The following is a 26487-nucleotide window of genomic DNA, read 5'->3' as shown; positions in this document are numbered from 1 at the left end:
GCTCAGGGCCGATCTGGGCTGGGATCTGGCCTCACCTCCTGCTGCTCACCCCAGCCCCACCAGCTCATCCCAGTTCTGCCGTGATGCCGCCACCTCTCTGTCCCTCTTCTATAACAATGGGGCGCGGCCTTGTGGCTGCCATGAAGTGGGTGCCACCGGCCCTACATGTGAGCCCTTTGGGGGCCAGTGTCCCTGCCGTGCCTATGTCATCGGCCGAGACTGCTCCCGCTGTGCCACCGGCTACTGGGGCTTCCCCAACTGCAGGCGTGAGTACCTCGGTCCCTGGATTTGCCAGCGGGGGTGTGGCGCCTGAACTCAGGGGGGCTTTCTGGTAGAGGGCGCTACCCAGGTAGTATGGACAGTGGTCAGGAGAACATTCTAGAGCCTGGCAGACCGATCCAGCCATCTCCTGTCTATGGGACCTGGGGCAGTTTCTGGCCCAGGCCTTACAAGGTTGGCCAGAAGGTTCCGGGGCCCAGGTGGTGATTCTGGGCGGCTGACCCCACGTGGGAGGAGCCGCCCGAGGCTGGGGCGCAGAGCTGGGTGGAGTCGGCCAGGAGGCGGGGTAGGGGGTACCAGCCTCACCGCCAGAGGTGCAGTCCGGGCCTCCGAGTGGGGCAGAGGGGCCCACCCGCCTGCGCACACCCCCACAGCCTGCGACTGCAGCGGCCGCCTCTGTGACGAGCTGACAGGCCTCTGCATCTGCCCGCCGCGCACTGTCCTGCCCGACTGCACCGTCTGCCAGCCCCAGACCTTCGGCTGCCACCCCCTGGTCGGATGTGAAGAGTGTAACTGCTCAGGGCCCGGCGTGCAGGAGCTCACGGACCCCGCCTGTGACAAGGACAGCGGCCAGTGCAAGTGAGAGTCGGGGGTGGGTGCCGTGTGGCTTCAAGGGCGTCCTGGCCCACAGCCCCCCCCGGATCGCTCCTGGGGTTCAGCAGCTCCCTCTCCTTCAGTGTGGGCATCAGGGAGCCGCCGGCCGCCTCTCACTTTAGCGTCAAGGGCCTGGGTGGAGGGGAGGCCGAGCCAGCTCTGACCTCCCCTGGCAGGTGCAGACCCCATGTGGCCGGACGCCGCTGTGATACCTGTGCTTCTGGCTTCTACGGCTACCCCAGCTGTCGCCCCTGTGACTGCCACCACGCCGGCTCTGCGCCTGGCGTGTGTGACCCCCTCACGGGCCAGTGCCACTGCAAGGTGAGGGACGGGGTCCCGGGTGGGCGGCCTCACCCATGCAGCTCATCCTCTGGGGCGGCTGGGACTTCCTGGGAGATTTGGGAGAATCACCGTTGGCGACAAGATGACAGGGAGACAGGGCAGCCGGGGGGCGTCTGCACAGCCAGCCAACCACCTCGCCTCAACCTCTGCCCCCAGGAGAACGTTCAGGGCCCCCGATGTGACCAGTGCCGCGTCGGGACCTTCTCCCTGGACGCTGCCAATCCCAAAGGCTGTACCCGCTGCTTCTGCTTCGGGGCCACGGAGCGCTGTCGGAGCTCCGTCCACGCCCGCCAGGAGGTGCGCGGGCGGGGCCCCCCACCTCAGGGAGAGGATACGCTGCCCCCCGACCAACGGGGTCTGCCATGTAGGCAGGGCCCTCTGACATGTGGGGGCGCTCACCGAGTGTCCCACCCGTGCACCCCACAGTTCGTGGACATGGAGGGCTGGACGCTGATGAGCAGTGACCGGCAGGTCGTGCCCCACGAGCTGCGGGAGGAGGGGAGCCTGCTTCACGCAGACCTGAGGCGTGTGCCGGAGGGGTTCCCCGAGCTGTACTGGCAGGCGCCGCCCTCCTACCTGGGGGACCGGGTGAGCAGGCCGCGCGGTCCTTGGAAGGGGGCCCGTGTCCAGGGAGGCGTGGGGGCTCCCTGAGGGTGCTCGGACCACCTCGGACGACTCTGGACCCATGGACAGGGTCTGGCCAGGTCATATTCCTTTGTCTGGTCCCCAGGTGTCATCCTACGGGGGGACCCTCCGCTACGAACTGCACTCGGAGATCAGGCGGGGAGACGTGTTCCTCCCCACAGAGAGCAGGCCGGACGTGGTGCTGCAGGTGGCTGCGGGGGCGGGCGTGCAGGGCGGGCAGGCGGGAGTGGCTGGGCCCGGCCCGTGGGCAGCCCTAACCAGACACGCGCCTGCCCGCCCCCCCAGGGCAACCAGATGAGCATCATGTTCCTGGAGCCGGTGTACCCGGAGCCCAGCCGTGGGCACCACGGGCAGCTGCAGCTGGTGGAGGTGGGTGGGGCCGGCCCCGGGCCCACGTCCCTGCGGACCCTGGCATAGCCGAAAGGCCCAGAACTGCTCTCCCCACTCCCACTGGAAGGCAGTCCGGGAGCGGGACAGGGCTCGTCCCAGTCACCTCGCCACGTTTTCTGGTGGCTGTGAGGCGAGGCTCTCGCTCGGCCCCGAGCTGGCTTCCGGCCCCTGCTCCCCGATGGGCCCCGTGGCTCCCCGCTCTGGGACCTGCCTGTGTCTCTGCCCACTCTCTCTTCCAGCTTCGGGCTGTTTCTTTAGAGGCAGTTTTATTTTATTTTTTAAAATTCTCCTTCTTTTTACTTTTTATTTTATTTTATTTTTATTATTTTTTTGAAAACCTAATAACAATTCATGGGTCAGGTAGCATTTCATCTAGTAAATAGGAAGTGCTCCATGTATTTTTTTTCCCTTTTTTTAAAGTATATTTCATTATGTCGTTACAGTTGTCCCAATTTTTTCCCCTTTGCTCCCCTCTGCCCAGTACCCCCTTTCCCTCCAGCAACCCCACCCCCTTAGTTCATGTCCATGGGTTGTGCATATAAGCTCTTTGGCTTCACCCTTTCCTGTATTATTCTTAACTCCCCCCCCCCCCTGCCCCCCGTCTATTTTGTACCAACCGATTATGCTTCTTAGTCCCTGCACCGTTTCCCCATTTCTCCCCCTCCCCCTCCCAGCTGATAACCCTCCAAATGAGCCCCAGGCCTGTGATTCTGTTCCTACTCTGGTTGTTTGCTTTGTTGGGTTTTGTTTTTATTTTTAAGAATCAGTTGTTGATAGTTGTGAGTTTGTTGTCATTTTAATGTTCATAGTTTTGATCTTTTTCTTAAATAAATCCCTTTGACATTTCATGTAATATTGACTTAGTGATGATGAATTCCTTTCACTTTACCTTGCCTGGGAAGCACTTCATCTGCCCTTCCATTCTGAATGATAGCTTTGCTGGATAGAGTCATCTTGGTTGTAGGTCCTTGGTTTTCATCACATTGAATACTGCTTGCCAGTCCCTTCTTGCCTACAAGGTTTCTTTTGAGAAATCAGCTGAGTCTTATAGGCACCCCTTTGTAAATAACTTTCCACTTCTCTCTTGCTGCTTTTAGGATTCCCTCTTTATCTTTCACCTTTGGCATTTTAATTATGATGTGTCTTGGTGTGGTCTTCTTTGGGTCCAGCTCACCTGGGATTCTCTGTGCTTCCTGGACTTGTATGTCTATTTCCTTCACAAAATTTGGGGAGTTTTCCTCCATTATTTTTTCACATAAGCTTTCAATTTCTTGCTCTTCCTCTTCTCCTTCTGGAGTCCCCTATTGTTTGGATGTTGGCACGTTTAAAGTTGTCCTAGATGTTCCTAAGCCTCATTTTTTTCAATCCTTGTTTCCTCATTCTGCACTGGTTGACTGTTTTCTTTTTTCTTATGTTCCAAATCATTGATTTGAACCTCGGTTTTCTTCCCGTCACCATTGGTTTTGTGTGGATTTTCCTGTTTCACTTAGCATCGCCTTCACTTAATACGTTTGCCGTACTCAAGCATATCTGTCAAGCCCATGAGCATCTTTATCACCAGTGTTTTGAACTCTACATCTGTGAGGTTGGCTATCTCCTCATCTGTTAGGTTGGCTATCTCCTTGTTGCTTAGTTCTCCCACTGGAACCTTGATCCATTTCCCCTTTTGGGCCATATTTCTCTGTCTCCTCATTTTGACAGGCTCCTGTGTTTGTTTGCCTCTGTGTCTTAGGTAGAGCGGTTGCACCTGTAACGTTGTAAGGGGTGGGGCCTTAGGTATTTGTTGTGGTGCTGTAGGGGTGGGAGGGGTCCGAGAGGGAACAATGCCGCCCGCCCAGCACTCGCCTCTTTTCCAGATACTTCTCCCACTTTGTATGGGACCGGCGCCTCTCTGCTGCCCTGGCCGTTGTTCCCAGAGTGGGTGGGTCTGCGGACGTTCTAGGACTGTGGGGGCCCCTTAAATAAGTGGATTCTGCTGAGAGACCAGCAGTTTCTGCCTCCGCCCCAACCCCCACTGGTCTGCACAGTCAGAAGCAATGAGGCTTGATTTTCCCTGATGCTGGGACCGTGAGCTGCGCGGTCTGGTGAGGAGCTGGGAATGCTCCCCAGGTGTCCCTCCTGACTTTTTAAAATGTGTGACTGCGCTTTCCACCTGTCTGACACTGCCGTCACTGCTGCCACCACCACACTGTGTCCTCCCCGCCCCAGCTCCGCCCCTCCTACCTGTCTGGATGATTATTTCTTCTTTATATCTTTGTTTGCTGGACTTCCATGCAGTTTGATTTTCTGGAACTTCTGGTTGTTTCTAATTTTGCAGTAGTTGTGTTCCTTCTGGGTTGTGGAGGGACACGCAGTGCTTCTGTCTGCGCCTCCATCTTGGCCGGAAGTCCTGGAGGCATTGTTTTATTCCTGACGTGTACCCCTGCCCGGTGCTGGAGAAGTGGCTGTCTCCTCCCAGTCTGTAGCTCATCTGTCCTTCTCTAAGATGTCTTCTGATGAGCAGAAGTTCTTACTTGTCCTGTACTCCAACGTATGAATTTTTCATCAGCAGTTAGTGTTTCTGTGTCCCCTTTAAGAGAGGATTTGTCGCTCTGAGGTCAGGAGGTACATACATTTTCCTCTAAAAGCTTAAACTCTCTGTACATTTGAAATCTCCATATACCCAGAGGTGGGACTCGGGTGCTATGTGCCCCCGACAGTGACGGGTTGTTCCAACTCCAAGTGGCACCCCCTCCCGCCCCACGGGAGGATCTGCCCACTGAGGCCCTGTGGTGGTCCCGCAGGGTAACTTCCGGCACGCGGAGACCCACAGCGCCGTGTCCCGCGAGGAGCTCATGATGGTGCTGGCCGGCCTTCAGCAGCTGCAGATCCGCGCCCTCTTCTCCAAGCTCTCCTCGGCCGTCTCCCTGAGCAGGGTGGTGCTGGAGGTGGCCAGCGAGATGGGCAGGGGGCCTCCAGCCAGTAATGTGGAGCTGTGCATGTGCCCTGCCAACTACCTGGGGGACTCGTGCCAGGTGAGCGAGGGAGGGGCAGGCTGCAAGTCATCCGCTCCTGCCTTCCACCCCCATTGGTATCTCCCCGTTTTCCTCTCCCGCCCTCTGGGTGTCACCCTCCCAGCAGCCCGACCTGCCCGCCTCAGGCCCCGCCAGCCGCCTGTACACCTGTCTGCTAATCCTGTCACCCTGTGTCCCTGCCACCCTTGATCCATTCACTGCCCGCCCAGCCACGGGTCTGCCCCAAAGCGGGCTGGCCCTGCCTCGTCCTCATCACTGATGCCCGCCCCAGGAATGTGCCCCTGGCTACTACCGGGACATCAAAGGTCTCTTCTTGGGTCGCTGCGTCCCCTGTCAGTGCCATGGCCACTCTGATGTCTGTGTCCCTGGCTTGGGCACCTGCATGGTGAGTAGGTGCTGGTGGAGGGAGGGCGCCCATTAGGGCCCGTGGACCCATAGTTACGGACACGCTGGGTGTGGGGAGGTGCCCTGGGCAGAGTCCCCAGCAGCGCAGGGGTGGGAGCTTATGAGACCCTCAGTGCTGACCCGCGCCCCCCGCCTCAGGGCTGCCAGCACAACACGGAGGGCGAGCGCTGCGAGCGCTGCCAGGCCGGCTTCGTGCGCAGCGGCGCGGAGGACCCCGCGGCTCCCTGCGTCAGCTGCCCCTGCCCAGTCGCGGCGCCTTCCAACAAGTAAGCTGGGAGAGCCGGCCCTGGGCGCTGCGGCGGCGGGCGGCGGGCGGCCCGGGAGCTGGGGCTGCCGACCCCTGGGGTCTGGCCGCGGCGGGGAGTCCGGGGGCTCACGCAGGGCGTGCGGGCGTGTGACGCCGCCTCTGCTCCGGCAGCTTCGCGGTGGGCTGCGTCCTTACAGGCGGGCGCACGCAGTGTCTCTGCAAACCGGGCTACGCGGGAGCCTCCTGCGAGCGGTGAGCCTGGCGGGGCCGCGCCGGGGCGCAGGCACGGCGGGCGGTGGGGCTGGGCCGCTGCTCCCGCCTCTGACGCCGCCCTCGCCCCAGGTGCGCCCCCGGCTTCTTCGGGAACCCGCTGGTGCTGGGCAGCTCGTGCCAGCCCTGCAACTGCAGTGGCAACGGGGACCCCAACATGCTCTTCAACGACTGCGACCCGCTGACGGGCGCCTGCCGCACCTGCCTGCACCACACCGCCGGGCCCCACTGCGAGACCTGCGCCCCGGGCTTCTACGGCAGCGCCCTGCTGCCCGGCAACTGCACCCGTGGGTCCCCGGGCTGGGCGGCCCCCGAGAGCAGGCTGTGCCCACGCCAGGCCCAGTGGGAGGCGGGTGGGCCCGGCCAGAGCTCCCCCTCCGTCAGACTGAGGGCTGCCTTGGGACTGGCCTCTACTGAGGGTGAACCCCGGGAGGGCTGTGGCCGGTCCCTCTGGCCGGGTGGGACAGTTAGGGGCCAGCGTGTGCTCGGGTGGGCGGTACTTGCACTCTGGACAGGCCTGGAGCCGGGAAGGTGGAGAAACGTGAGCGGCTAGCAGTTTCCTCCGGGGCAGGTGGAGATTCGGAGGGAGCAGGAACTCAGTGTTTGGTGGGGGGGGGGGGGAGGCTGGGGTGGGGGGAGGGCTGCTGTCACGGCCTCACCTCCTGCAGGGTGCGACTGCTCCCCATGTGGGACAGAGGCCTGTGACCACCGCAGTGGGCAATGTTTGTGCAAGGCCGGTGTGACGGGACCTCGTTGTGACCGCTGTCAGGTAGGGCTGCCTGGGAGCGCAGGGCCTTGATGTGCAGGGGTGGGGCCTCGGGCTGGAGGGGTGTGGCCTTGGGCTGAAAGGGTGGGGCCTTGTGCTGGAGGGGTGTGGCCTTGGGCTGAAAGGGTGTGGCCTTGTGCTGGAGGGGTGGAGCCTTGGGCTGGAGGGGTGGGGCCCCGGGCTAGAAACTTTAGGTTGAAGGAGTGGAGGAAGCAGGGTCTTGAGAGGTGGCCAGAGCTGTGACCACACCTGTGCCCACAGGAAGGACATTTTGGCTTCGAGGGCTGCAGGGGTTGCCGCCCGTGCACCTGTGGACCAGCCTCCGAGGGCTCTGAGTGCCACCCCCAGAGTGGACAGTGTCACTGTAGGCCAGGGGCTGCGGGGCTCCAGTGCCGAGAGTGTGCCCCTGGCTACTGGGGGCTCCCCGAGCAGGGCTGCAGGCGTGAGTGCGGTGGGCAGGGCACCTCGGGGTGGCGAGTACCCAGGGGCCGGCCCTCTGCCAGCCTCTCACCGATCCCGCCCTTGCCCCTGCCCCAGGCTGCCAGTGCCAGGGAGGCCACTGTGACGTGCACACGGGCCGCTGTGCGTGCCCTCCCGGGCTCAGTGGGGACCGCTGCGACACCTGTGGCCACCAGCACCAGGTGCTGGTGCCCGGCGGGGCTGGGAGCCCTGGCGTGCACTGCGAAGGTCTGTCCCTACACTCCCCCTCCCCCCGACCACACCGTCTCCCCATCCTCTTGCTGACCTGGTGACCCCAGCATTCTCCTCAGCTTCCAGAGGAGGCTGGTGGCCCCAACTCCCCCTCCAAGTTTCCCAGGGGACCCCAAACCTGTCCCCACCCTGAGCCCTGACCCGCACCTTAGCCCAGCTCCGTGCCCCTGTGCCCGCTCCATGGCCGCGGGCTGCCCCCGCCCCCCACCGCAGACCCCATGCTCCCTCCCTGGCCTCGCAGCAGACCCCCCCGCCCGCCCTGCCCACAGTGTGTGACCACTGCGTGGTCCTGCTTTTGGATGACCTGGAGCGGCTCGGTGCCCTCGTCCCCACCATCCGGGAGCAGCTGCGCCACGTCAACACCAGCTCCGCGGCCTGGGCCCGGCTGCAGAGGCTGGACGCCTCCATCGCGGACCTACAGGTACTGCGCGCTGGCCCCCGGCCCCCCGGCCCCCCGCCCGGGCGCAGGCCCTCACTGCCCCTCCCCGCAGAGCCAGCTCCGGAGCCCTACGGGCCCACGCCACGAGGCCGCACGGCAGCTGGAGGCGCTGGAGAGACAGAGCGAGAGCCTCGGGCAGGACAGCCAGCAGCTGGATGGACAGGCAGGACCCCGACTCCCCTGGGAGCCCCCCCCCTCGGCGGGCTCCTCCTTAGGCCCCAAGCTGCCATGTCACTCCTGACCCTCCGCTCCAGCCCAAGGCCACTGCCCCGGCCCCCAGCCTCCCCCACACCCTCCAGCCGGCAGAGCCCGTGGGCTGATGGGATATTTTGTCCACAGGCCACAGGGGCCCGAGTCTGGGCTGGCCAGCTGCTGGCCAGCACAGATGCCACACTCGGCCAGGCACAGACGCTGATGGCGACCATCCAAGCTCTGAACCGAACCCTGAGCGGTAGGGGTTGGCCCAGTGGGCGGGGGGCAGGGGGTGAGTGGAATGAGGCCCCGGGCTCAGGGCAGGGGGCTGCCTCCAGGGGCTTGGCCTTGAAGAACCAGCAGAGTTGGGGGGTTTCAACAAGGAGAGGGAGCCTCAGCCAAGTAAGCAGCTGGGAAGAGTCCGGAGGTTGGGGGTAGCCGGTGTGGCCAGAACGAGAGGGCGGGTGGACCCTGTGAGGTGGGCCAGTGTCCGCCTGGCGGGCACGCAGCCTCCCTGAGAAAACTCGCTGGTGATTCCCTTAATTACAAACTGGAACGTGCCACCAGGAAGAGATCAGAGGGAACCTGGCCCGGCCCAAGGGTCCAGGGAGAAGGGCCGTTTCAGCTGAGCCTGGCCCGCAGGAGGGGTTGACCAGGCGAGGAGGCTGAGTGGGGGGCAGCGGGTTGTAGGGGAGGGGCAGCGGAGGTGGGAGGTGTGGGCAAGAGGGCCCGACCCCCTGGGACCCCCTAGTGTGTACTGAAGGCACTCAGGCGGGGTCCTCAACCAGAAGCTAGGGGGCCGTGGCCTGCCCAGAGCGTGCCAGCCCCCGCCCCAAACCCTCAGAGCTCATGAGAGACCACCTGCTGCCAGCCAACGCCACGGCCCCTTCGGGGGAGCAGCTGCGCCGGACACTGGCCAGGGCAGAGCAGCTGCTCAAGGAGATGCAGGCTCGGGACCTGGGAGCCCCGCGGGCAGTGGCCGAGGCTGAGCTGGGCGAGGCCCAGAGAGGTGAGTGGTGGTGTTGGCCCACCAGGCAGGGTTGGGGAGGGGCGCGGACTGGGCCAGAGCCCCGGCGCTGAGGTCCCCGTGAGGCGCCGAGTGGGCACCAGGAGTCCCTGCCCAAGTGACCCTCCCGGGGCCCCATCTCTGCCAGTCCTGGCCCGCGTGCAGGAGGAGCTTTCCAGCCGCTGGGAGGGGAACCAGGCTCTGGCCGCCCGCACCCGGGAGCAGCTGGCCCAGCACGAGGCCGGCCTCATGGACCTGCGAGAGGCCCTGAACCGGGCAGTGGGCACCACACGGGAGGCCGAGGAGCTCAACAGCCGCAACCAGGAGCGCCTGGAGGAGGCCCTGGTGCGGACCCCCTCGCCTTCACCCTCCCCGCCCTGCAACCCCGCCTCGCCCCCCTCACCCCTCCGCCTGTCACCTGCCCCCTCACCCCATCGTGTCCGTTTCTATCCCCTACTCTCTCCTCCTCCCCTCCAGCACAGGAAGCAGGAGCTGTCCCGGGACAACGCCACCCTGAGGGACACACTGCAGGCCGCCAGGGATACCCTGGCGCGGGTCTCTGAGCTTCTGCACGGCATGGACCGGGCCAAGGAGGTGAGCGCCGCCCCTCCCAGGGCTGCACAGGGCGCGGTTGGGTGCTCCTTTGCATGCAGAGCACGGCCCCTGGGCTCCCAGATGAGCAGGGAGGGAGGGGGTGGGGACGAGGTCCCACCAAGCCCCTCTGCCCCCAGGAGTATGAGCACCTGGCCGCCAGCCTGGACGGAGCCTTGGCGCCACTGCTGGAGAAGATACGTGCGTTCTCCCCCATTGACAGCAAGGTGGACCTGGTGGAGGCCGCGGAGGCCCACGCGTCGCAGCTGGACCAGCTGGCGCACAACCTGTCCAGGTGCAGGGCCAGCGAGGGGACCCCAGGACGCAGCCAGGGCCCGCCGGGGCAGCCCAGGCCTCAGCGGGCGCTAGAGGGAGGAGCCGTTGTGTCGCGGGAGGCCGAGCCCCACAGGCTGCGGGAAGCCTGGACGCCAGCCTGCAGACTCTGGGCCCCTGCTGACACGCCCGCGGGCCCTCCCCTGCCTCCCCCACAGCATCATCCGTGGTGTCAACCAGGACCGGTTCATCCAGCGCGCCATCGAGGCAGCCAACGCCTACAGCAGCATCCTGAGGGCCGTGCAGGAGGCCGAGGCTGCTGCGGGCCGGGCGCTGCAGCAGGCGGGCCACACGTGGGCGGTGAGGCCCTCCCCTCCCCTCAGGCCTGAAGAAGCCCTGCCTCCCCGCCCCCCCCACCCTGGGGTGACTGTGTCCTGTCCCCCTGTCTGCAGATGGCCGTGCAGCAGGGCCTGGCCTCCCGGGCCCGGGAGCTACGAACCAACAGCAGTGCCCTGGAGGAGGCCGTCCTCAGGGAGCAGCGGCGGCTGGGCCGCGGTGAGTGCCGGGTGTGTCTGGAGGTGGGGGGGCGGGGGGGGCAGTCTGGGCTCAGCAGGGTTTCTCAGCCTCTGGGCACCCATGTGAGGTTTGTGCGTTGTCACGGAGGCAGCTGCCCTGTGTGGGAACCCTGCTCCCCACTGGCTCGGTGTGTCCACTCCCAGGAGCCCTGGCTTTGTGAGGGGGCCCTGGGACAGTGGAAATGCCCAGGTCAGAGGACATGGGGTCAACTGATGGCTCTGTGGCTGTCCCGGCTCAGGGGCTATGTACCAGGCAGGCTGCCGGTGGCTAGAATCATGGGCAGTGGCGTGGCTTGGCTTTTCTGAGCCTCCAGGGTTTCATGCCTAAAATGGGGGTGATGACATTTTGCTGTGGGGCCAGGAAGCAGCCCCGAGGCCCAGGGTGCTCTAGTACCTGCCCCGGGGCTGGGGGCCCTCGTGTCTAGATGCCTCTATGTGCACATCAGCCTTGGTCCGCCCTGGTCAGGAGGGCCAAGGTGGGCTACACCCAGACTCCGGGAGGAGGGCTCCTTGGGATTGAGGCTGCCTCCTCCACAGTGTGGGCCACGCTCCAGGGCATTGGCACGCAGCTCAGTGATGCCCAGGCCAGGAAGGAGCAGCTGGCAGCCCAAGTCCGGAAGGTGCAGGCCATGCTGGCTATGGACACAGGTATGCTGTCCCTTGCCCCACTACTAGTCCCCAGAGGTGAGCAGTCACCTGCCGTGCACGAGCGTCACTCAGCCAGTGGTCCAGTAGTAGGGCTCTGGGATGGGGGGCACATCTGCACCTGCACCATCCAAAATGGTGACCAGAGTAGGGGCGGGAATCCCAAAGTGGGGTACAGTCGGTAGGCCAGCATGGAGGTGGTGTGGGCACAAGGGAAGGGGACCCAGGCCAGCTCAGAGCAGAGGAGCAACGCACCCGACCCAGGTGGGGAGGGGTCCCTGTGGCTGCCACTCCAGGGTAGAGCACCACCAGCCTGGCCCGGGGGGCCACAGGGACTCTGGCAGGGCCATGGACAGAGGATGGTGGCCTGGGGATAGCAGTGGTGGCCATGAGGGGGACTGGGCTGAACTGAGGCATCAGGGTGGCCCTGCTCTGGTCCAAGAGGCTGGCACAAAAGGAGCCATCTCGGGGTGGCGTGGGGGGTAGGGTGTGGGTTGACGTGTTCTCAGCGTCCCTGCTGCTAGTTGTAGTAGGGGACTCTCAGCAGTCTCCCTGACAGGGGGTGAGGCCAGACGGTCTTCTCTCAACCCTGCTGAGTCTACCCACTGCCCACCACAGATGAGACCAGCCAGAAGATCGCTCACGCCAAGGCCGTGGCCACCGAAGCACAGGACACGGCCGCCCGTGTACAAGCCCAGCTTCGGGACATGCAGAGAAACCTGGAGCGGTGGCAGGGCCTCTACGGGGGTCTGCAAAGCCAGGACCTGGGCCAGGTGGTGCTCGATGCAGGCCGCTCAGGTGGGCCCCCTCCTGCACACCATACCCGCTAGTGGGCGGGTGAGGGGTGGGGAGGCCAGGCTCTCAGGGCTGCCGCCCTCTGCCCCCCTCCCTGCAGTGTCTACTCTGGAGAAGACACTTCCACAGCTGCTGGCCAAGCTGAGCCTCCTGGAGAACCGCGGGGTGCACAACGCCAGCCTGGCCCTGTCCGCCAACATTGGCCGTGTGCGGGAGCTCATTGCCCAGGCCCGCGGAGCTGCCAGCAAGGTGGGCGCGCGTGCCGGGGACGCGGGGGCATCTGGGAGACCGGGCAGTGAATGCTGATGGGCCGTGCGCCCTCCACACAGGTCAAGGTGTCCATGAAGTTCAACGGGCGCTCAGGGGTGCAGCTGCGCACCCCTCGGGACCTTAGTGACCTCGCCGCCTACACGGCCCTCAAGTTCTACCTCCAGAGCCCAGAGCCAGCACCTGACCAGGTCCCCAAGGATCAGTTTGTGCTGTACATGGGCAGCCGCCAGGTACAGGGCCAGCTTGGAGGGCTGGGTGGAGGCGGGTATCAGATGGGAGCGGACAGGCCATGCTGGGTGCCTGTCCCACCGAGTCTCCCATCAACACAGGCCACTGGCGACTACATGGGCGTAGCCCTTTGTAACCAGAAGGTGCACTGGGTGTACCGCTTAGGGGGCGCGGGCCCTGCAAACCTCAGCATTGATGAGAACATCGGGGAGCAGTTTGCAGCCGTCAGCATCGACAGGTGGGATGCCTGCCCCCCCGTGCTCCCCCACCCCCTGGCAGGGCTGCACGTCCACTCCAAAGCCCTTCTTCGCTCTGCCCTCAGGACCCTCCAGTTCGGCCACATGTCTGTCACGGTGGAGAAGCGGGTGATCCACGAGACCAAGGGTGACACGGTGGCCCCTGGGGCTGAGGGGCTGCTCAACCTGCGGCCCGATGACTTTGTCTTCTACGTGGGGGGCTACCCCACCAGCTTCACGGTAAGCCTGGCGGGGCCTGGGCATGCGGCTGCACCCCCCATGCCGCGCTCTTGTCCTGCAAGTCCTGCTGGTATCTGTCTTCAGTCCGTCCCGCTGCAGTCGGTGCTGCTCCTCTTGGGTCTGTCTTGGGGCGGGGAGGCACCCTGACCATGTGCTGTGCCCGCAGCCCCCAGAACCTCTCCGCTTCCCCGGCTACAAAGGCTGCATTGAGATGGGCACACTCAACGAGCAGGTGATCAGTCTCTACAACTTCGAGAAGACGTTCCAGCTCAACACAGCCACGGATAAGCCTTGTCCGCGGTATGTGCGGCCTGGGGCCCGTCACTCACCCCTACGTGGCCTACCCTGCACTGACCCCTGCGACCTCTGACCTGCAGCTCCAAGGCGACTGGAGACCCTTGGCTCACAGACGGCTCTTACCTGGAGGGCTCTGGCTTCGCCCGCATCAAGGTGGAGAGGCAGATCAGCCACACCAAGCGCTTCGAACAGGAGCTGCGGCTGGTGTCCTCCAACGGGATCATCTTCTTCATGCAGCACGAGGCAGGGCTGCGAGCCGGCCCCGCCCCGCGGCCCCGCCCCCACTGCCGTCCCGCCCCCCGTGGCCCCGCCCCCACTGCCGTCCCGCCCCCCCGTGGCCCCGCCCACACCACCAACCCCGCGCCCGCTGACCCCCGCCCACCCCGCAGGGCCAGTTCCTGTGCCTGGCGGTGATGGAGGGCCGTCTGCAGCTCCTCTACGACTTCGGCGAGGGCCTGAAGGAGGCCGTCCCGCTGCAGGCCCCGCCGCTCCTGACCTCGGCCAGCAAGGCGGTAAGGCTGGCGCCCGGGGCGGGGCGGGGCCTGCGGCGGGACCGCGCGGGCTCTGAGGCCCGAGTCCTGCGTGCAGATCCAGGTGTTCCTGCTGGGCGGCAACCGCAAGCGCGTGCTGGTGCGCGTGGAGAGGGCCAACGTGTTCAGCGTGGACAAGGAGAACAAGCTGGAGCTGGCCGACGCCTACTACTTAGGGGGCGCGCCGCCGGACCAGCTGCCCCGGAGGTGAGCACGTGCAGGGCCGGCGGGGCGGCGCTCCCCTCCCGGAGGCCGGCCCCCAACACCGCTTGCCCCGCAGCCTGCAGCGGCTCTTCCCCTCCGGAGGCTCAGTGCGTGGCTGCGTCAAGGGCATCAAAGCTCTGGGCAAGTACGTGGATCTCAAGCGGCTGAACACCACGGGCATCAGCGCCAGCTGCACCGCGGACCTGCTGGTGAGCCGCCGCCCGCGCCCCCCCAGCCCACGCGCGCCCCAGCCCGCGCCCGCCGCAGCGGCGCCTGAGCCCTCACTGTCGCGCTGCCTGCAGGTGGCCCGGACCATGACTTTCCACGGCCATGGCTTCCTGCCCCTGGCTCTCCCAGACGTCGCGCCCCTCACCAGCAACGTCTACTCTGGCTTCGGCTTCCGCAGCACCCAGGACAGCGGTCTGCTCTACCACAGAGCCTCCCCGGTGCGCCCCGCCCCGCCCGCCCATCTCCCTCTGCCCGCCAGCCTGCTCCCCAACTCCGCCCCTCTGCGCCCCAAGTCTGACCTGCGGCAGCAGCAGCGTCAGGCTGTGTGGCTGGAGGGCTTAAGTCCAGGACCCTGGCTCGGTTAGCTGACCTGACCCCTGTCCCTAGGATGGGCTGTGCGACGTGTCCCTGCAGCAGGGCCGTGTGACCCTCCGGTTCGTGAGGACCGAGGTGAAAACGTCAGGGGCCTTCGCTGACGGTGCCCCACATTACGTGGCTTTCTACAGCAATACCACAGGGTGAGCAGGGAGCAGGGTGGGGCTGCAGCCCAGCGAGGCCTGGGGCTTGCCGGCCGCGGGTGGGCGGGCGGAGTGGGGCAACACCGCTGTCCCCGCAGGGTCTGGCTCTACGTGGACGACCAGCTTCAGCAGATGGCTCCGCACCGGGGGCTGCCGCCCAGGCCCCGGCCCCAGCCCCAGCCTGAGGGGCCCCTCCGGCTCCTCCTGGGAGGCCGGCCGGAGCCCGACACGTTCCGTAACTTCACTGGCTGCATCGGCAACGTTTTTGTGCAGCGGTGAGCTGAGCGGGTGGCCGGGAGGCTGGTGCTGACCCCGCTGCCCAGGCGCCTCCGCGGCTGACGGGCCTCCCCTGCCCTCCCCAGGCTCGAGGGGCCGCAGCGCGTGTTTGACCTGCAGCAGAATCTGGGGGGTGTCAATGTGAGCGCAGGCTGCACCCCGGCCCCTGGCACCCAGACGTCACTGCCAGCACCCCAAGGACTACGGGCCACAGCAGCTCGGAAGGTGGGTGCCGGGGTGGGAGGTGTGGGCGGAGCTGGGGGGCAGGAGACAGCCTGCAGCAACGCTGCATCCCCACCTGACCCCGCAGGCCTCCCGGCGCAGCCGACAGCCTGCTCAGGGCCCTGCCTGCACGCCGCAGCCCCTGGGGACCCTCCAAGGCACCTACCAGTTCGGGGGGCCCTTGTCCAGTTACCTGGAGTTTGCAGGCATCCCAGCACCCACTGGCAACTGGTAAGGCGAGGCTGGGCGGGGTGGGTGCACAGGGGACGCTCAGGCTGACGCCTCCCTTGGCTTCCAGGTTCCACCTCTCCATGCTCGTCCGCCCGCACTCCCGAAGCGGGCTCCTGGTCCTGGCTGTGCCCCTGGCACCTGGCAGCCCCTCCCTGGCTCTCTTCCTGAGCCACAGACACTTTGTTGCTCAGACAGAAGATGGCCCCGTGCCCCAGCTCCGGGTTCAGAGCCACCAGCGTTGGCAGGCTGACCAGTGGCATGAGGTAAGGGGCTGAAGAGAAGGGACATCGGCAGGGCCTCTCGGAGCTCCCACCCTGACGTGCCTCTGCCCACCCCCAGGTGTCCGTGCGTTGGGACAAGACTCGGATCCAGCTGGGGGTGAACGGGGTCTGGGCCCGGAGCCGGGAGGAGACTGACAGGCAGCACCAAGGGGCAGAGGACCCCCAGCCCCACACCCTCTTTGTGGGGGGTCTTCCTCCTGGCAGCCAGTACAGCCACAAGCTCCCAGTGAGAACTGTCTCCCAATCCTCGCCTACCCGGTCCCCACCTCCCCTACCCGGTCCCCACCTCGCCTACCCGGTCCCCACTTCCCCTACCCGGTCCCCACCTCCCCTACCCGGTCCCCACCTCGCCTACCTGGTCCCCACTTCCCCTACCTGGTCCCCACCTCCCCTACCCGGTCCCCACCTCCCCTGCCCAGTTCCCAGCCCAGCCAGACAAATCCGTCCTCCCCAGCAGCCCCCGGGACCTGACCCCTTGTGCCCCCCAGGTACGTGTGAGCAGCTCCCGGTTCAGCGGCTGTGTGAAGAGACTAGTGCTGGACGGGCAGCTCCTGAGCACCCCCAACACAACGGTGGGGGTCACACCCTGCTTCTCAGAGCCCCTGGAGCGGGGCCTCTTCTTTGCTGGCAGTGGGGGAGCCGTCACTCTAGGTCTGTCTGGTGGCCCCACTCCTGACACGTGCCCGGGTGGGGTGTGAGCCTGGCCGGGGAGGAAGGGGCCTGGGGCTGGTGCCCTCCCCTCATCACAGCCGCTCCCTGCAGACACCCTGGGGACCACCCTGCCCAACGTGAGCCTGAAGCTAGAGGTGCGGCCCCAGACAGTTCCGGGCCTCATCTTCCATTTGGGCCGGCTCCAGGCGCCCCCCTACCTACAGGTCCAGGTGCTGGAGAAGCAGGTGAGCCAGGTGGGGGCTGTGGCCAAGGGGCAGGGTGAGGGTTGGCAGGCCTCCTGATGCCCACCTGCCCCTAGGTGCTGCTGCGGGCAGACGACGGGGCAGGCGCGTTTTCCACGGCTGTGGCCCTCTCCAGCGCACTGTGTGACGGGCAGTGGCACCAGCTGGCAGGTGAGCCGGGGCCCCTCTCCCATGACCGAGGCAGCTGAGCCTGGCGGGGCCTCGGGAGGACCTAGGCTTGCGGCTGGCGAGGGCCCCTCCCAGCCCAGCCACAGCCAGCCTGTGCCCACAGTGACCAAAGCCGGGAGCACTGTCCGGCTGGAGGCGGACGCCCGTAGCAGTCAGACCCGGGGCCCCGCGCCTGAGGCCTCAGATGGCTCCCCGGTGCCCCTGCACCTCGGGGGCCTGCCCGGTGAGTACGGCCTCAGCACGGGGAGGGGAGCTGGCCCTGGGCTTGCCCTCCTGTGGTGGGGCGCCAGTGGAAACCAGGCTGTGCTCCAACCCATCTCTCTTCGTCCCCCCTGCACCCCAGAACTCAAGGGTGCGCAGGATGGAGCCCCCGCCCCGCCGCCTCCCGCCTTCCATGGCTGCATGAGGAAGCTGGTGGTGAACCAGGCCCTGGTCGCTGTGTCCCGCTCTGCGGGCGTCCAGGGCGCTGTGGGGGCCAGCGGCTGCCCGGCACAGCTGCCCCCCTGGGACCCCGGCCACGCAGGAAGGCCTTCAGGGCTGCCACCCCGAGTGCGCGGGCGGGGCGCCCCCGGCAGGCGGGACCCTGCCTCTCGCAGCCAGTCTCACGGATGAAGTCTGTGCGGGTCTCTCTCGCCTTCACCGGTGACCTTATTTCTGGGAAGGGTTTAAGTTATGTCTGACTTTTCAAACGGAAGGGTCAAATGCAATAAAATTGGATTTTTATACCTTTTACCTTTAACTGTGGGATTTTCCTTCCGATTTTTAATAGTTTGAGAAGTCTGTAAATAATTGGTCCCTTTTCTTAAAACACAAAAGGGAAATGATTTAACTGAGCGCTGACTTTTAGTTTAAAAAGGGGGGTGCGTCTGACAGAGCCTGGCCACAGGGGCTGCAAATGGAGAGCCGCCCCAAGCCTCTCACCCCCGAGTCAGAACACCCGGCGGCAGCAGCTCCCATCCAGCCGGCAAGGGGACAGGGCTGCCGCACCAGCTCCTGGGCACAGAGAAACCAGAGTTGTCAGATAAAAGACAAGACTTTATTTATTAGCAAGTCAGGGCAGAGGGGAGGGCAGGCGACGCCCGCAGACACGGGCCGTTCGCACAGCCGAGCCCCCGCCCCGGAAAAGACAGCAAATAACTTAGTCTAAGCTCATGTCCTCCTCTTCGTCCTTCTTGTCCTTCCCGTCGCCCTCCTGCTCTGGCCTGGCGCCGCTCTGCATCGCTTTGGCAAACGCTTCCACATCTGCAAAGTACAGAGGGGGTGAGGCCACCTGCCTGGGCCCGGCTTGCCCACGCCGAGCGAGGCCCGGGGACAGCCAGCCCCGCGCTGTGCAGACGGGTGGGGAGGGACTCACCGCCCTTGTTGGCGGCCTCCACGGCCTCCGCAGGCAGACCGAACTGGCACATGAGGGGACCCAGCTGCCCCGAGGCCAAGGCCGCACTGAACATGCCCAGGGCCTGCAAGAAGAGCCAGCCCCTGAGCAAGCGCGGCCGGGCGGGGGGCACCCACTTGGGCAGGACCCGGCCACGCGCTCAGCAGGGGCGCTGTGGGCCCGGCCAGAGGCGGGCGGGTACAGGCTCACCTGCTGGAACTGGGGGGAGGTGAGTGTGCTCTGGATCTCCTCCGCGGTCTGGGGCAGCGACTCCCCAGAGGGCAGGTAGGGCAGCAGGCGCGCCTGGACGTCCGCGTTGGCGAGGATGGGCGCCATGATCTCGGGCGTCAGGACGCTGGCCAGGTCCACTAGGGAGCAAGCACGCGGCCATCAGGGGCCCGGCGGCACGAGGGGCAGAGGCGGCACGTGGGTGGCTGGGCCAGGCGGGGCCACGGGCACCCTCACCCAGGGCCCAGGAGCGCCGTTACCTTGCTGGTTGCCTCCCGGCCCGGCTGGCACATTCATGGTGGCCAGAATGCTCTGGAGGTCGCTCAGCTGGATGGGCTGCGCCGGGCTGGTTGCCGTGCTGGTCGCGTCACCGGGACTGGGCGCAGGGCTCGGGCTGGTCGCCGAGGCAGCTGCTGGAGCAGAAGGGGCTGGGGTGGCGCGGGCGGAAGAGGTGGTGGAGGACGGGGTGACCGCTGCCGACTGGCTCCGGGAGCTGGGAAGAGCAGGGCAGCTGCAGCCACCAGGTGCCACACAGGACCCTGCCGCGCCGGTCCTGCCCCGAAGGCCTTTGCCACACACGGAGCCAGGAAGAACCCGGACCACGGAAAGACGCTCTGGGACACCTACTTTGTCCCGCACCTCCTATGCCCAGCCTCCCTGGCAGCACCCAAGGGTGTGAGGGCAAGACAGGAGGCTCACCTGGATGAAGAGCTGCTGGCCGGAGGCCCTCCGCTCCCCAGTAAGCTGGCCAGGCCCGGCCCGGTCAGGGCGCCCAGCCCACCTGCGAGGAGCAGGGAGACGCGCACTGAGCCATCACGCCCGCTCAAGGGCCCACCGCCCCCGCCAAAGGAGCGGAGAGGCCCACACGCGTGACCAGCAAGCCGGCTGGTGGCTGCTCGGACTGGTGTCCTGGAAGCCAACTCTGTTACGTTGGGTGGCCTCCGGTCCAGACATGACACTTGGGGGCAAGGGAACAGCAGTGCAAGCCCAGCGCAAAGCGGCCAGTGCTTCCTTGCCGTCCAAGAGACAGCCACCAGAGCCCCACGGGGGGCAGCAGGCAGGAGCCCGGAGCACGTGTCCGCTGGCCCCCTCAGCCAGCTGGGCCGCCCGGGGCCCTGGAAGGCCCGCCCCCAAGGACAACAGTGCACAGCACACGCTCACGACACCACCCGGAGCCACTCAGAGCTTCAAGGAAAGAGGCCCGCGCGCAGAGGCAACCCCAGCCCAAGGCTGCCGAGGAGGCGGGGCGGCGGGCGTTACCCAGTCCTCCGAGGCCGGCGGGTCCGATGAGCTGCATGAGCTGACTGTGGCTCATGTTCCCCAGCAGGCTCTGCAGGCCGCCCTCGCCTGCAAGACAGGGGCGTCAGGCTGGGCCTGTGGGGGCCGCGCTGGGGAGGGGCCTGCCCTGCTGGAGGAGCTGTGCCCACAGCCCTGGCCCCGCCTCCAGGTGTCGCCTGAAACGGGCGGGCGCCGTGGGGCCCTGACCCCGTCCTCTCGCGAGACAGGAGGACTACGCGGGGGCTGGGGAGGGTCCTCACTGAGGCTCCGGCCTGACACCCACTGCACTGCACAGCCCGCCCGGGGTGTGGGGGCGGGGGCGGGGGCGCACGTTACCGCCCAGCGCAGACAGCTCGTGGCCCCCGCTCCCGCTCGCCCCCAGCGCGCCGGGCATCGGCGGGTTGTTCAGATACTCGTTGACCTTGCGGCAGTGCTCCTCGTCCTGGTCCGTCTTGGGCTCCTGCGGGGAGGACGGGACAGCGGCTGCAGCTGCGCGGCCCGCCCACCACTGACCTGGCTCACAGATGAGGGACCTGAGGCTCAGGCGGGTGAAGCCACCGGTCCAGGGTCGCACGGCACCAGGGAGAGGGCCCCGCAGTCCCACACGACAGACGCATGTCTTGCAAACAAAAGACTGAGAGCAGGAGGCGCACCAGGGCGAGGCCCCCGTCCTGAGGGCCAGACGCGCGACACGGCCGTCGGGTGACCACAAGCCCCCACTTCAATGCGCGCTTGCGATGATGCAATGACCTCGGTCATAGCCCGCAGCCCCTCGGGTGAGCAGGGCGTGGCCACGGCCCCCGGACACGCTGGGGGTCACCGGGCCCCATTGCCACCAGCACCCAGGACTGTAAGACAAAGTGCCCAGGACTCATTTGTCCAACTGTCACTGAGCACATGCTGGGGACACGGGGACACGACGAACACAGAGGGAAGCTGTCGCACAAGCAAATGTGGGAAGCGCAGCAAGCCCAGTGTGTAGCAATCGTATGACAAGGTTTCTTGGCAGAACGGGAGAAACAGGCCCAGCGGACCGCAGCCCCGCGGAGCCCGCACTCCAAGCCTGGCTGGCACACGGCTACGCCGGGCACTTCCTCCCTGGCCACGGCCACGGTCCCACCACCGCGGCGCAGGCGAGCGGCTGGGCCCCCGAGACAACACCCTTTCCTGCTGGCCCCAGGAAGCACCGGGGGAGGGCGGCAGGCTCAGCCTCCGGGGGTCGCGGCAACCCCTGCCCAGGCCGCCCGAGCCACGGCCACGCCTCCAGCGCAGACGCGCGCGGGTACGTTCCCCACAGCGCCACCCAGGACAGAAGGGACTGAGACGGGCCGCCGGCCAGCCTGCTGCTGACCCCGGAGCCCAGGGCACGCTGGGGAAGGGGCTCCGCGGAGCGGCAGGGGGCCCTGCGCCGCTGTGCCATGCACGACACAGAGGCTGGACAGCGTCCCCGCGCTTCTGCCCAGAGTCCTCGTGACCCTTGAGGGCCTCGGACACAAGCAAACCAGAAGCCACGTGCCCTCCGAGGCACCGGCGTGGGGCCTAGTCTACACACCCATGTCGCCTGCCAGGGACTCCCGCACCTCGAAAAGCACTCAGGGCCCCCCAACACCCCCGCGGGGCCACCCAGGAGTTCTGAGGGGGCGCAGCAGCGGGCGGCAGAAGCCCAGTACCAGCTGGGGGCAGGTTTCCGACCTAATTTCACGACCGTGAGAAGAGACGAGACGCAGACGAAGCCTCCTACGCACCTGCATCCAGAAGAAGAGCCGCTTGGAGCCCGCCTTGAACTTGAGCACGTAGACCCTCCCGCTGGGGCACTGCGGCACGCGCTTGAACTCGCAGTCGTCGGGGAAGATGATCAGGTCCTGCGGGAGGGAGGGCCCGCATCAGGGGACACGTCCTCGGGCCCCGGGACTGCGGGGGGTGGGGTGGGGTCCCAGGACAGAGGCCACGCCCCTTCGCAGCAGGGTCCCCGCAGGGCCACCAGCCAGGGTCGGAGGCCCGGGCACTGGACAGGGACTTCCAGCTCTTAATTAAAGGGTTTCCTAGAAGAGACGCGTCCGGAACAACGTCGCAGGAAGAGTCAGAAAGTCGACTCTGCCCCGACCCCGACCCCGACCCGGGGCAGCCCGGGCTGCAGGACAGGGCCGGCCGGGAGCACGGCCCACTGTCCGCGCGCTGACGACGCGCGCTGACGACGAGCCCCGCGCCCCCCCGCGCGCGCTCACGTCCTCCACGGTCCCCGACGTCCTGTCCTTCCAGCAGAAGTGGATGAGGGAGTCGTCCGTCTGCTGGATGTACACCAGCCCTTTCCGCTTATCCGGGGTGACGGTGGTCCCCTTCAGGGACATCTTCCCGGCCCGGAACTCCACCAAGTACTTGTTGGAGGACCCGCGGGAGCCGGGCACCAGGCTGGGGAACAGGGCGCCTGACGTCGTCATCCTGGGGGCGGGGGGCAGGCGGGCCCAGTCACGCGCGGGGCCGGGGGTCTGCAGGGCCCGAGGCCGGCGCAGCGGCTCACGTCGCCCAAAGCGCGAAGTCAACCTGTGCGTCCGGCCGCCCCGCCGCCCGCGGCCGCGTTTAGTTGAAAACTTGCGTCTCCGTCCGCGGCCGCCGAGGGCGCAGGAGCTCGGGCTGGGCCGCGGCGCTGACCCACCAGCGGGGCGCACGGCCCGCCCCCGCCCCCGCCCCCGCCCCGCGCCCTGACAGCCCGGCGCCCTCGGCCCCGCGCTGGGCGGAGCAGCCGGGGCAGCTGGCAGCAGCGAAGGGCGGAGGCCCGCGCCGGCCCGAGAACCGCCACCCCGGTCCCCGGCGCCGGAAGCCCTCGCCCCGCGCACGGCCCGCGCCCCCGAGGGCCCCCCGACCCCCGAGAGCGCCGGCTTGCTCACGGACCCCGGCTCGCACGGCGCCCGCGCCCCTCCGCCCCGAATCCCCGGCCCCCTGGGCCTCCGCGGACCCGGCGCCCGGCTCGGGGTTCCCGACGGCGCGAGCCCGGCCCCCGTCGCCGCCCCCGGCCCCGGCCGCCCCGCTCGCCTGGCCCGCGCCGAGACTCAGCGGAGAGGTGCCGTCCGGGTTCGCTCTTCCTCCTCGGCGCCTGCCGGGCCCCGGCGGAAGCCCCCGCTCGCCCCGCCCCTCCCCCAGCTGCCGCCGCCGACTGGCCCTCGTCAGACGCCGGGGACGGCCCTGTCCCGCGAGCGATTGGCGAGATCTGCCGTCCATCACCCGCCCCGACCCTTTCCGGCGGAAGCGCGGGCCAGCGAAGCGCGGCCCAGAGCGGTTCCTATTGTTGCTGTGTCATAGGGGCGCGGGGGCGGCCCCTGGCGGCAGTGCCGGGGATGGCGGGGCGGGCGCGGGCCGCGCTGGGGACCGTGGACCCCCGGCCGTCGGGGACACCTGCGGGGCGTGAGGCGGCGTCTTTCAGGGTCACCGTCGGGGAGGGGCGCCAGGTCTCGAGACGTAGGGGTCTAATCACGAGGTCCGCGGAGCGGCTATCTTAGGACGCGGGGTCTGGCTTCGCGTCCTCCGGGGAATGACTGAACCGCGTCCCCCGGCTGGGTGCGGGGCCCGCGGAGCCGTCGGACCAGCGCAGTCTCGTGGGAGCGCGTGTCCCCGCCTGGGCTGCGTCTCCCCCACCCGTGTCCCCTCCCTCCCGGCCTGCGGCTGCGGTCGCCAGCGGTGCACCCCGAGGGCGCTCTGGGGCTTTCTTATCAGAAGCAGGAGGTGGGACGCGCTCTTCTGCGCCGCCGCCCCTGAGACGCCCGCTCGCTGGGTCCGCCGCGCCCCGACCTGCGGAGGCACCGCGACTTCCGTCCCGTCCCGGGCTCTGGAGTCACAGGCGGCTTTGTTCCCCAAACAGAGCTGCTGCTCGTTGAAAGTGTCATCGATGCTCATAAGTAGACGGGTCCGTTATTTCCAACTAGTATTTCTTATGTTTCTTCGTTTAACTTTCTAAGACGGTAAATATTGTAGATAAAATCCATGTGACTGGCTCACGTCACCGGGCGTGATGTCCTCCAGCTCCACCCACGTCGCTGCGGGGTCCAGACTTCCCTGCTTTTTAAAAAAAACTGTCACCCGAGGACACATCTGCATTGCCTTCGGAGAGGGGAAGGGAGAGCGGGAGTGGGAGGAACACGGGGCGCCAGAGGGGGGCCCCGGCCGGAGCGCAGCTGCCGGGACCAGGACTCGAACCCGCAGCCGTTGTGGCTGCCCGTCGACAGGCCACCCAGATGAGCCACAGCAGCCAGGGCAGGGTTTCCTTCCTTTTTAAGGCTGAGTAATTTTTTTTTTTAATATAGAAATGTTTTCCATTTGTTTTTTGGTTTTATGTTTTAATAGTTTTTCTATTGTGTTTTTTTCCATGATCACCTACCCCCTTATACCTGCTTCCAGCCCCACCCGCCCCCTCCCCCACGGCCACCGCACTGTGGCGCGTGTTCGTGAGCTGTGGGACGCGGGTTGAGAGGTGCAGGGAGCAGGCGGAGAAGAAAAAGGCTGAGTAATTGTTGGCTTTCCCCTTCGTCCGTCAGTGGCGCTGGGGCTGCCTGCCCGCTCCAGCCGCTGCGAGCCGCGGGCCACCCCTCCGGCCGGCCGTCTGGAGGAGGGTTGCTGGGTTGTCCCGCAGCTGCATTTGTCGTTTTCTGAGGACTCCATCCTGTTTTCCACAGCAGCTGCACCATCTTACATCCCCAGCAACAGTGCGCAGGGTCCTGTTTCTCCGTGTCCTCGCCAACGCTTATTTCCTGTTTGGTTTTGTTTTTTAAATACTTCACTTATTTATTTTTAGAGAGAAGGGAAGGGAGGGAGAAAGAGAGGGAGAGAAACATAGATGTGTGGGTGCCTCTCACTTGCACCCCCAACTGGGGACCTGGCCCGCAACCCAGCCCTGTGCCGGGACTGGGAATCGAACTGGCAACCCTTTGGCTCCCAGGCCAGCGCTGAATCCACTGAGCCACAGCAGCCAGGGCTATTTCCTGTTTTTTTTTTTAATATAGCAGCCATCCTAATGGGTGTGAAGTTGTATCTTATTGTAGTTTTATTTTTATTTTTATTTACTTACTTTCAGAGAGGGGGAGTGGGGGAGAGAGGCATCGGTCAGTTGCCTCTTGCACGCACCCCGACTGGGGACCAAACCCAGGGTCCGCTGTAGTTTCTACTTTCATCTCCCTGATGATTAGTGACGTTGACCATTGTTTCATGTGCGTTTGGGCCATTTGTGTGTCTTCTTCAGTAAAAGGAAAGGTCTGTTCAAGCCCTTTGCCCATTTCTGAATCAGGTTGTGTTTTTGTTATTGAGTTTTAGAAGTTCTGTCTACATTCTGGATGTTAATCTGTTATCAGATATCTGATTTTCAGTTATTTTCTCCACTCTGTGGGTTGCCTTTTTACGCTGTTATTGCTGGGGCCTTTGGGAACACATCCAAGAAGTCATTGCCAAGTCCAATGTCGTGAAGTTTGGGTCCTGTGTTTTCTTCTGAGTTTTAGTTTTAGGCCTTACATTTAGGTCCCTGGTCCATTTCGAGCTAGTTTTTGTCTGTGGCATGAACTCTGCCTGGGGGCGTCCAGTTTTCCCAGCACCATTTGTCGGTGGTGGTCACAAAACAGTACGAATCCGTCAGCTGCACACACGGTTCATGTCCCTGTGGCCCTTGTCCTCCACTGACCTGCGAGGAAGCCTCGGCCGCCGCCTGCCCCCCCGCCCCACCCGCTGTTGCCGCCGGTGGAGCCGGGCGGTACCCGTGGGGAGCAGCGGTCTGGCGCCAGGGCTCTGCGGGCCCCACCCTCACACGGCAGCGACCACACGGGGAGCAGGGGCCCTGAGCGCACTCAGACCTGGGGGCTGTCTGTGCCCCGGCTGGAGCCCCCCTGGCTGTTGGGGTGAGCTCTCCCACCCAGCTCCCCCCCTCGGGAGGCGCACAGCCACTGGGCACTGAGGACATGGTCTGTGGGGACCCTCTGGTCGCACTGGCAGGGTTCTGGGCATGGCGCTGGTTCCTGGAGAGAAGAGACGCTGTCCACCGGGGCTGGACGCTCAGAGACCAGACCCCCACCCACGCCGCATGCCCACAGCGTCCTGGACTCCCTTCTCCACGGGACGAGCAGTCACCTGGCCCCCTGGGCCCACCCTACAGGACAGGTGGTGCCCCCAACACCCGGTGCCCTTTCCGAGCAGCTGGAACAGCTGCGACAGCGAGCACTGCTCTGAGCCAAACCGTGTGCTGCCCCGTTTCTAACGGATCCTCGTTCGGAGCCGGTTTAACAGCCAGCAGAGATTGGTGCGTGTCTCCAAAACCCAAGGGTCGGCCCTGTTTGTGCAGACGGGTGTTAACCCATCCCATGTTCTGAGTCGTCACTCTGCGGGACCCCACGCCCACGGATGTGGGAGACACGAGGTGGAGCGGTTACACTGTGGAGCAAACACGACCCGAGGGGCCGGCCCCAGTTATGTGCTCTCTCACCACGGACCCAGCCCCTGCGCCCGCTGTGGGCATGCAACGTCCCGGGAGGACAGCAGGAACTGCCCGCAGGGACCCACTGACTCCGGAGCCCTGGGGCCCAGCTGTCCCAGGCAGGACGCACTCCTCGCCACCC

The 26487-nt window shown here is 65.8% G+C and overlaps 2 protein-coding genes across 2 annotated transcripts in view; one reads left to right on the top strand and one right to left on the bottom strand.

The window, feature by feature from the left end:
* LAMA5 (laminin subunit alpha 5) overlaps positions 1-17761 on the top strand; it is a 44429-nt gene extending 26668 nt beyond the window's left edge. The window contains exons 34-80 of the mRNA XM_090286635.1: positions 55-266; positions 654-858; positions 1050-1194; positions 1372-1512; positions 1642-1803; positions 1946-2047; positions 2146-2229; positions 5034-5264; positions 5536-5649; positions 5808-5935; positions 6088-6168; positions 6259-6473; positions 6855-6955; positions 7214-7394; positions 7490-7639; positions 7933-8084; positions 8155-8265; positions 8442-8553; positions 9139-9303; positions 9449-9645; positions 9778-9894; positions 10032-10186; positions 10383-10524; positions 10617-10719; positions 11277-11387; positions 12003-12182; positions 12280-12428; positions 12509-12679; positions 12779-12915; positions 13000-13153; positions 13320-13453; positions 13531-13693; positions 13840-13962; positions 14039-14187; positions 14261-14393; positions 14487-14630; positions 14800-14930; positions 15029-15205; positions 15293-15431; positions 15517-15659; positions 15727-15922; positions 15999-16166; positions 16429-16591; positions 16703-16836; positions 16911-17004; positions 17126-17245; positions 17366-17761. Coding sequence (XP_090142761.1) covers positions 55-266; positions 654-858; positions 1050-1194; positions 1372-1512; positions 1642-1803; positions 1946-2047; positions 2146-2229; positions 5034-5264; positions 5536-5649; positions 5808-5935; positions 6088-6168; positions 6259-6473; positions 6855-6955; positions 7214-7394; positions 7490-7639; positions 7933-8084; positions 8155-8265; positions 8442-8553; positions 9139-9303; positions 9449-9645; positions 9778-9894; positions 10032-10186; positions 10383-10524; positions 10617-10719; positions 11277-11387; positions 12003-12182; positions 12280-12428; positions 12509-12679; positions 12779-12915; positions 13000-13153; positions 13320-13453; positions 13531-13693; positions 13840-13962; positions 14039-14187; positions 14261-14393; positions 14487-14630; positions 14800-14930; positions 15029-15205; positions 15293-15431; positions 15517-15659; positions 15727-15922; positions 15999-16166; positions 16429-16591; positions 16703-16836; positions 16911-17004; positions 17126-17245; positions 17366-17634 — 6988 coding nt within the window. The 3' untranslated portion in view covers positions 17635-17761. The remainder of the gene's footprint in view (positions 1-54; positions 267-653; positions 859-1049; positions 1195-1371; positions 1513-1641; positions 1804-1945; positions 2048-2145; positions 2230-5033; positions 5265-5535; positions 5650-5807; positions 5936-6087; positions 6169-6258; positions 6474-6854; positions 6956-7213; positions 7395-7489; positions 7640-7932; positions 8085-8154; positions 8266-8441; positions 8554-9138; positions 9304-9448; positions 9646-9777; positions 9895-10031; positions 10187-10382; positions 10525-10616; positions 10720-11276; positions 11388-12002; positions 12183-12279; positions 12429-12508; positions 12680-12778; positions 12916-12999; positions 13154-13319; positions 13454-13530; positions 13694-13839; positions 13963-14038; positions 14188-14260; positions 14394-14486; positions 14631-14799; positions 14931-15028; positions 15206-15292; positions 15432-15516; positions 15660-15726; positions 15923-15998; positions 16167-16428; positions 16592-16702; positions 16837-16910; positions 17005-17125; positions 17246-17365) is intronic.
* Positions 17762-18036: 275 nt separating this feature from the next.
* On the bottom strand, positions 18037-23015 carry ADRM1 (ADRM1 26S proteasome ubiquitin receptor). Its single transcript, XM_090286634.1, has 10 exons — positions 22942-23015; positions 22126-22339; positions 21646-21762; positions 20237-20360; positions 19883-19969; positions 19322-19403; positions 18883-19115; positions 18605-18762; positions 18377-18479; positions 18037-18264 (listed from the first exon to the last, which is right to left on the bottom strand). The coding sequence occupies exons 2-10, from the start codon at positions 22336-22338 to the stop codon at positions 18161-18163; spliced, it is 1221 nt and encodes a 406-aa protein (XP_090142760.1). The 5' UTR covers position 22339; positions 22942-23015; the 3' UTR covers positions 18037-18160.
* Positions 23016-26487: the final 3472 nt, after the last annotated feature.

This window comes from Furipterus horrens, unplaced genomic scaffold (assembly GCF_987537825.1).
Source record: "Furipterus horrens unplaced genomic scaffold, mFurHor1.1.pri manual_scaffold_8, whole genome shotgun sequence".
NCBI lineage: Eukaryota > Metazoa > Chordata > Mammalia > Chiroptera > Furipteridae > Furipterus > Furipterus horrens.
This window is presented reverse-complemented; position numbering and strand designations above follow the sequence as displayed.

Excerpts from the sequence above, each read along its gene's own strand:
- ADRM1 (XM_090286634.1), bottom strand. The coding sequence starts at position 22,338 with ATGACGACGTCAGGCGCCCTGTTCCCCAGCCTGGTGCCCGGCTCCCGC. Across the intron at positions 19,116-19,321 it reads GCCAGCAGCTCTTCATCCAG|CTCCCGGAGCCAGTCGGCAG; the intron begins GTGAGCCTCCTG and ends TGCTCTTCCCAG. Across the intron at positions 18,480-18,604 it reads CCTCCCCCCAGTTCCAGCAG|GCCCTGGGCATGTTCAGTGC; the intron begins GTGAGCCTGTAC and ends CTCTTCTTGCAG.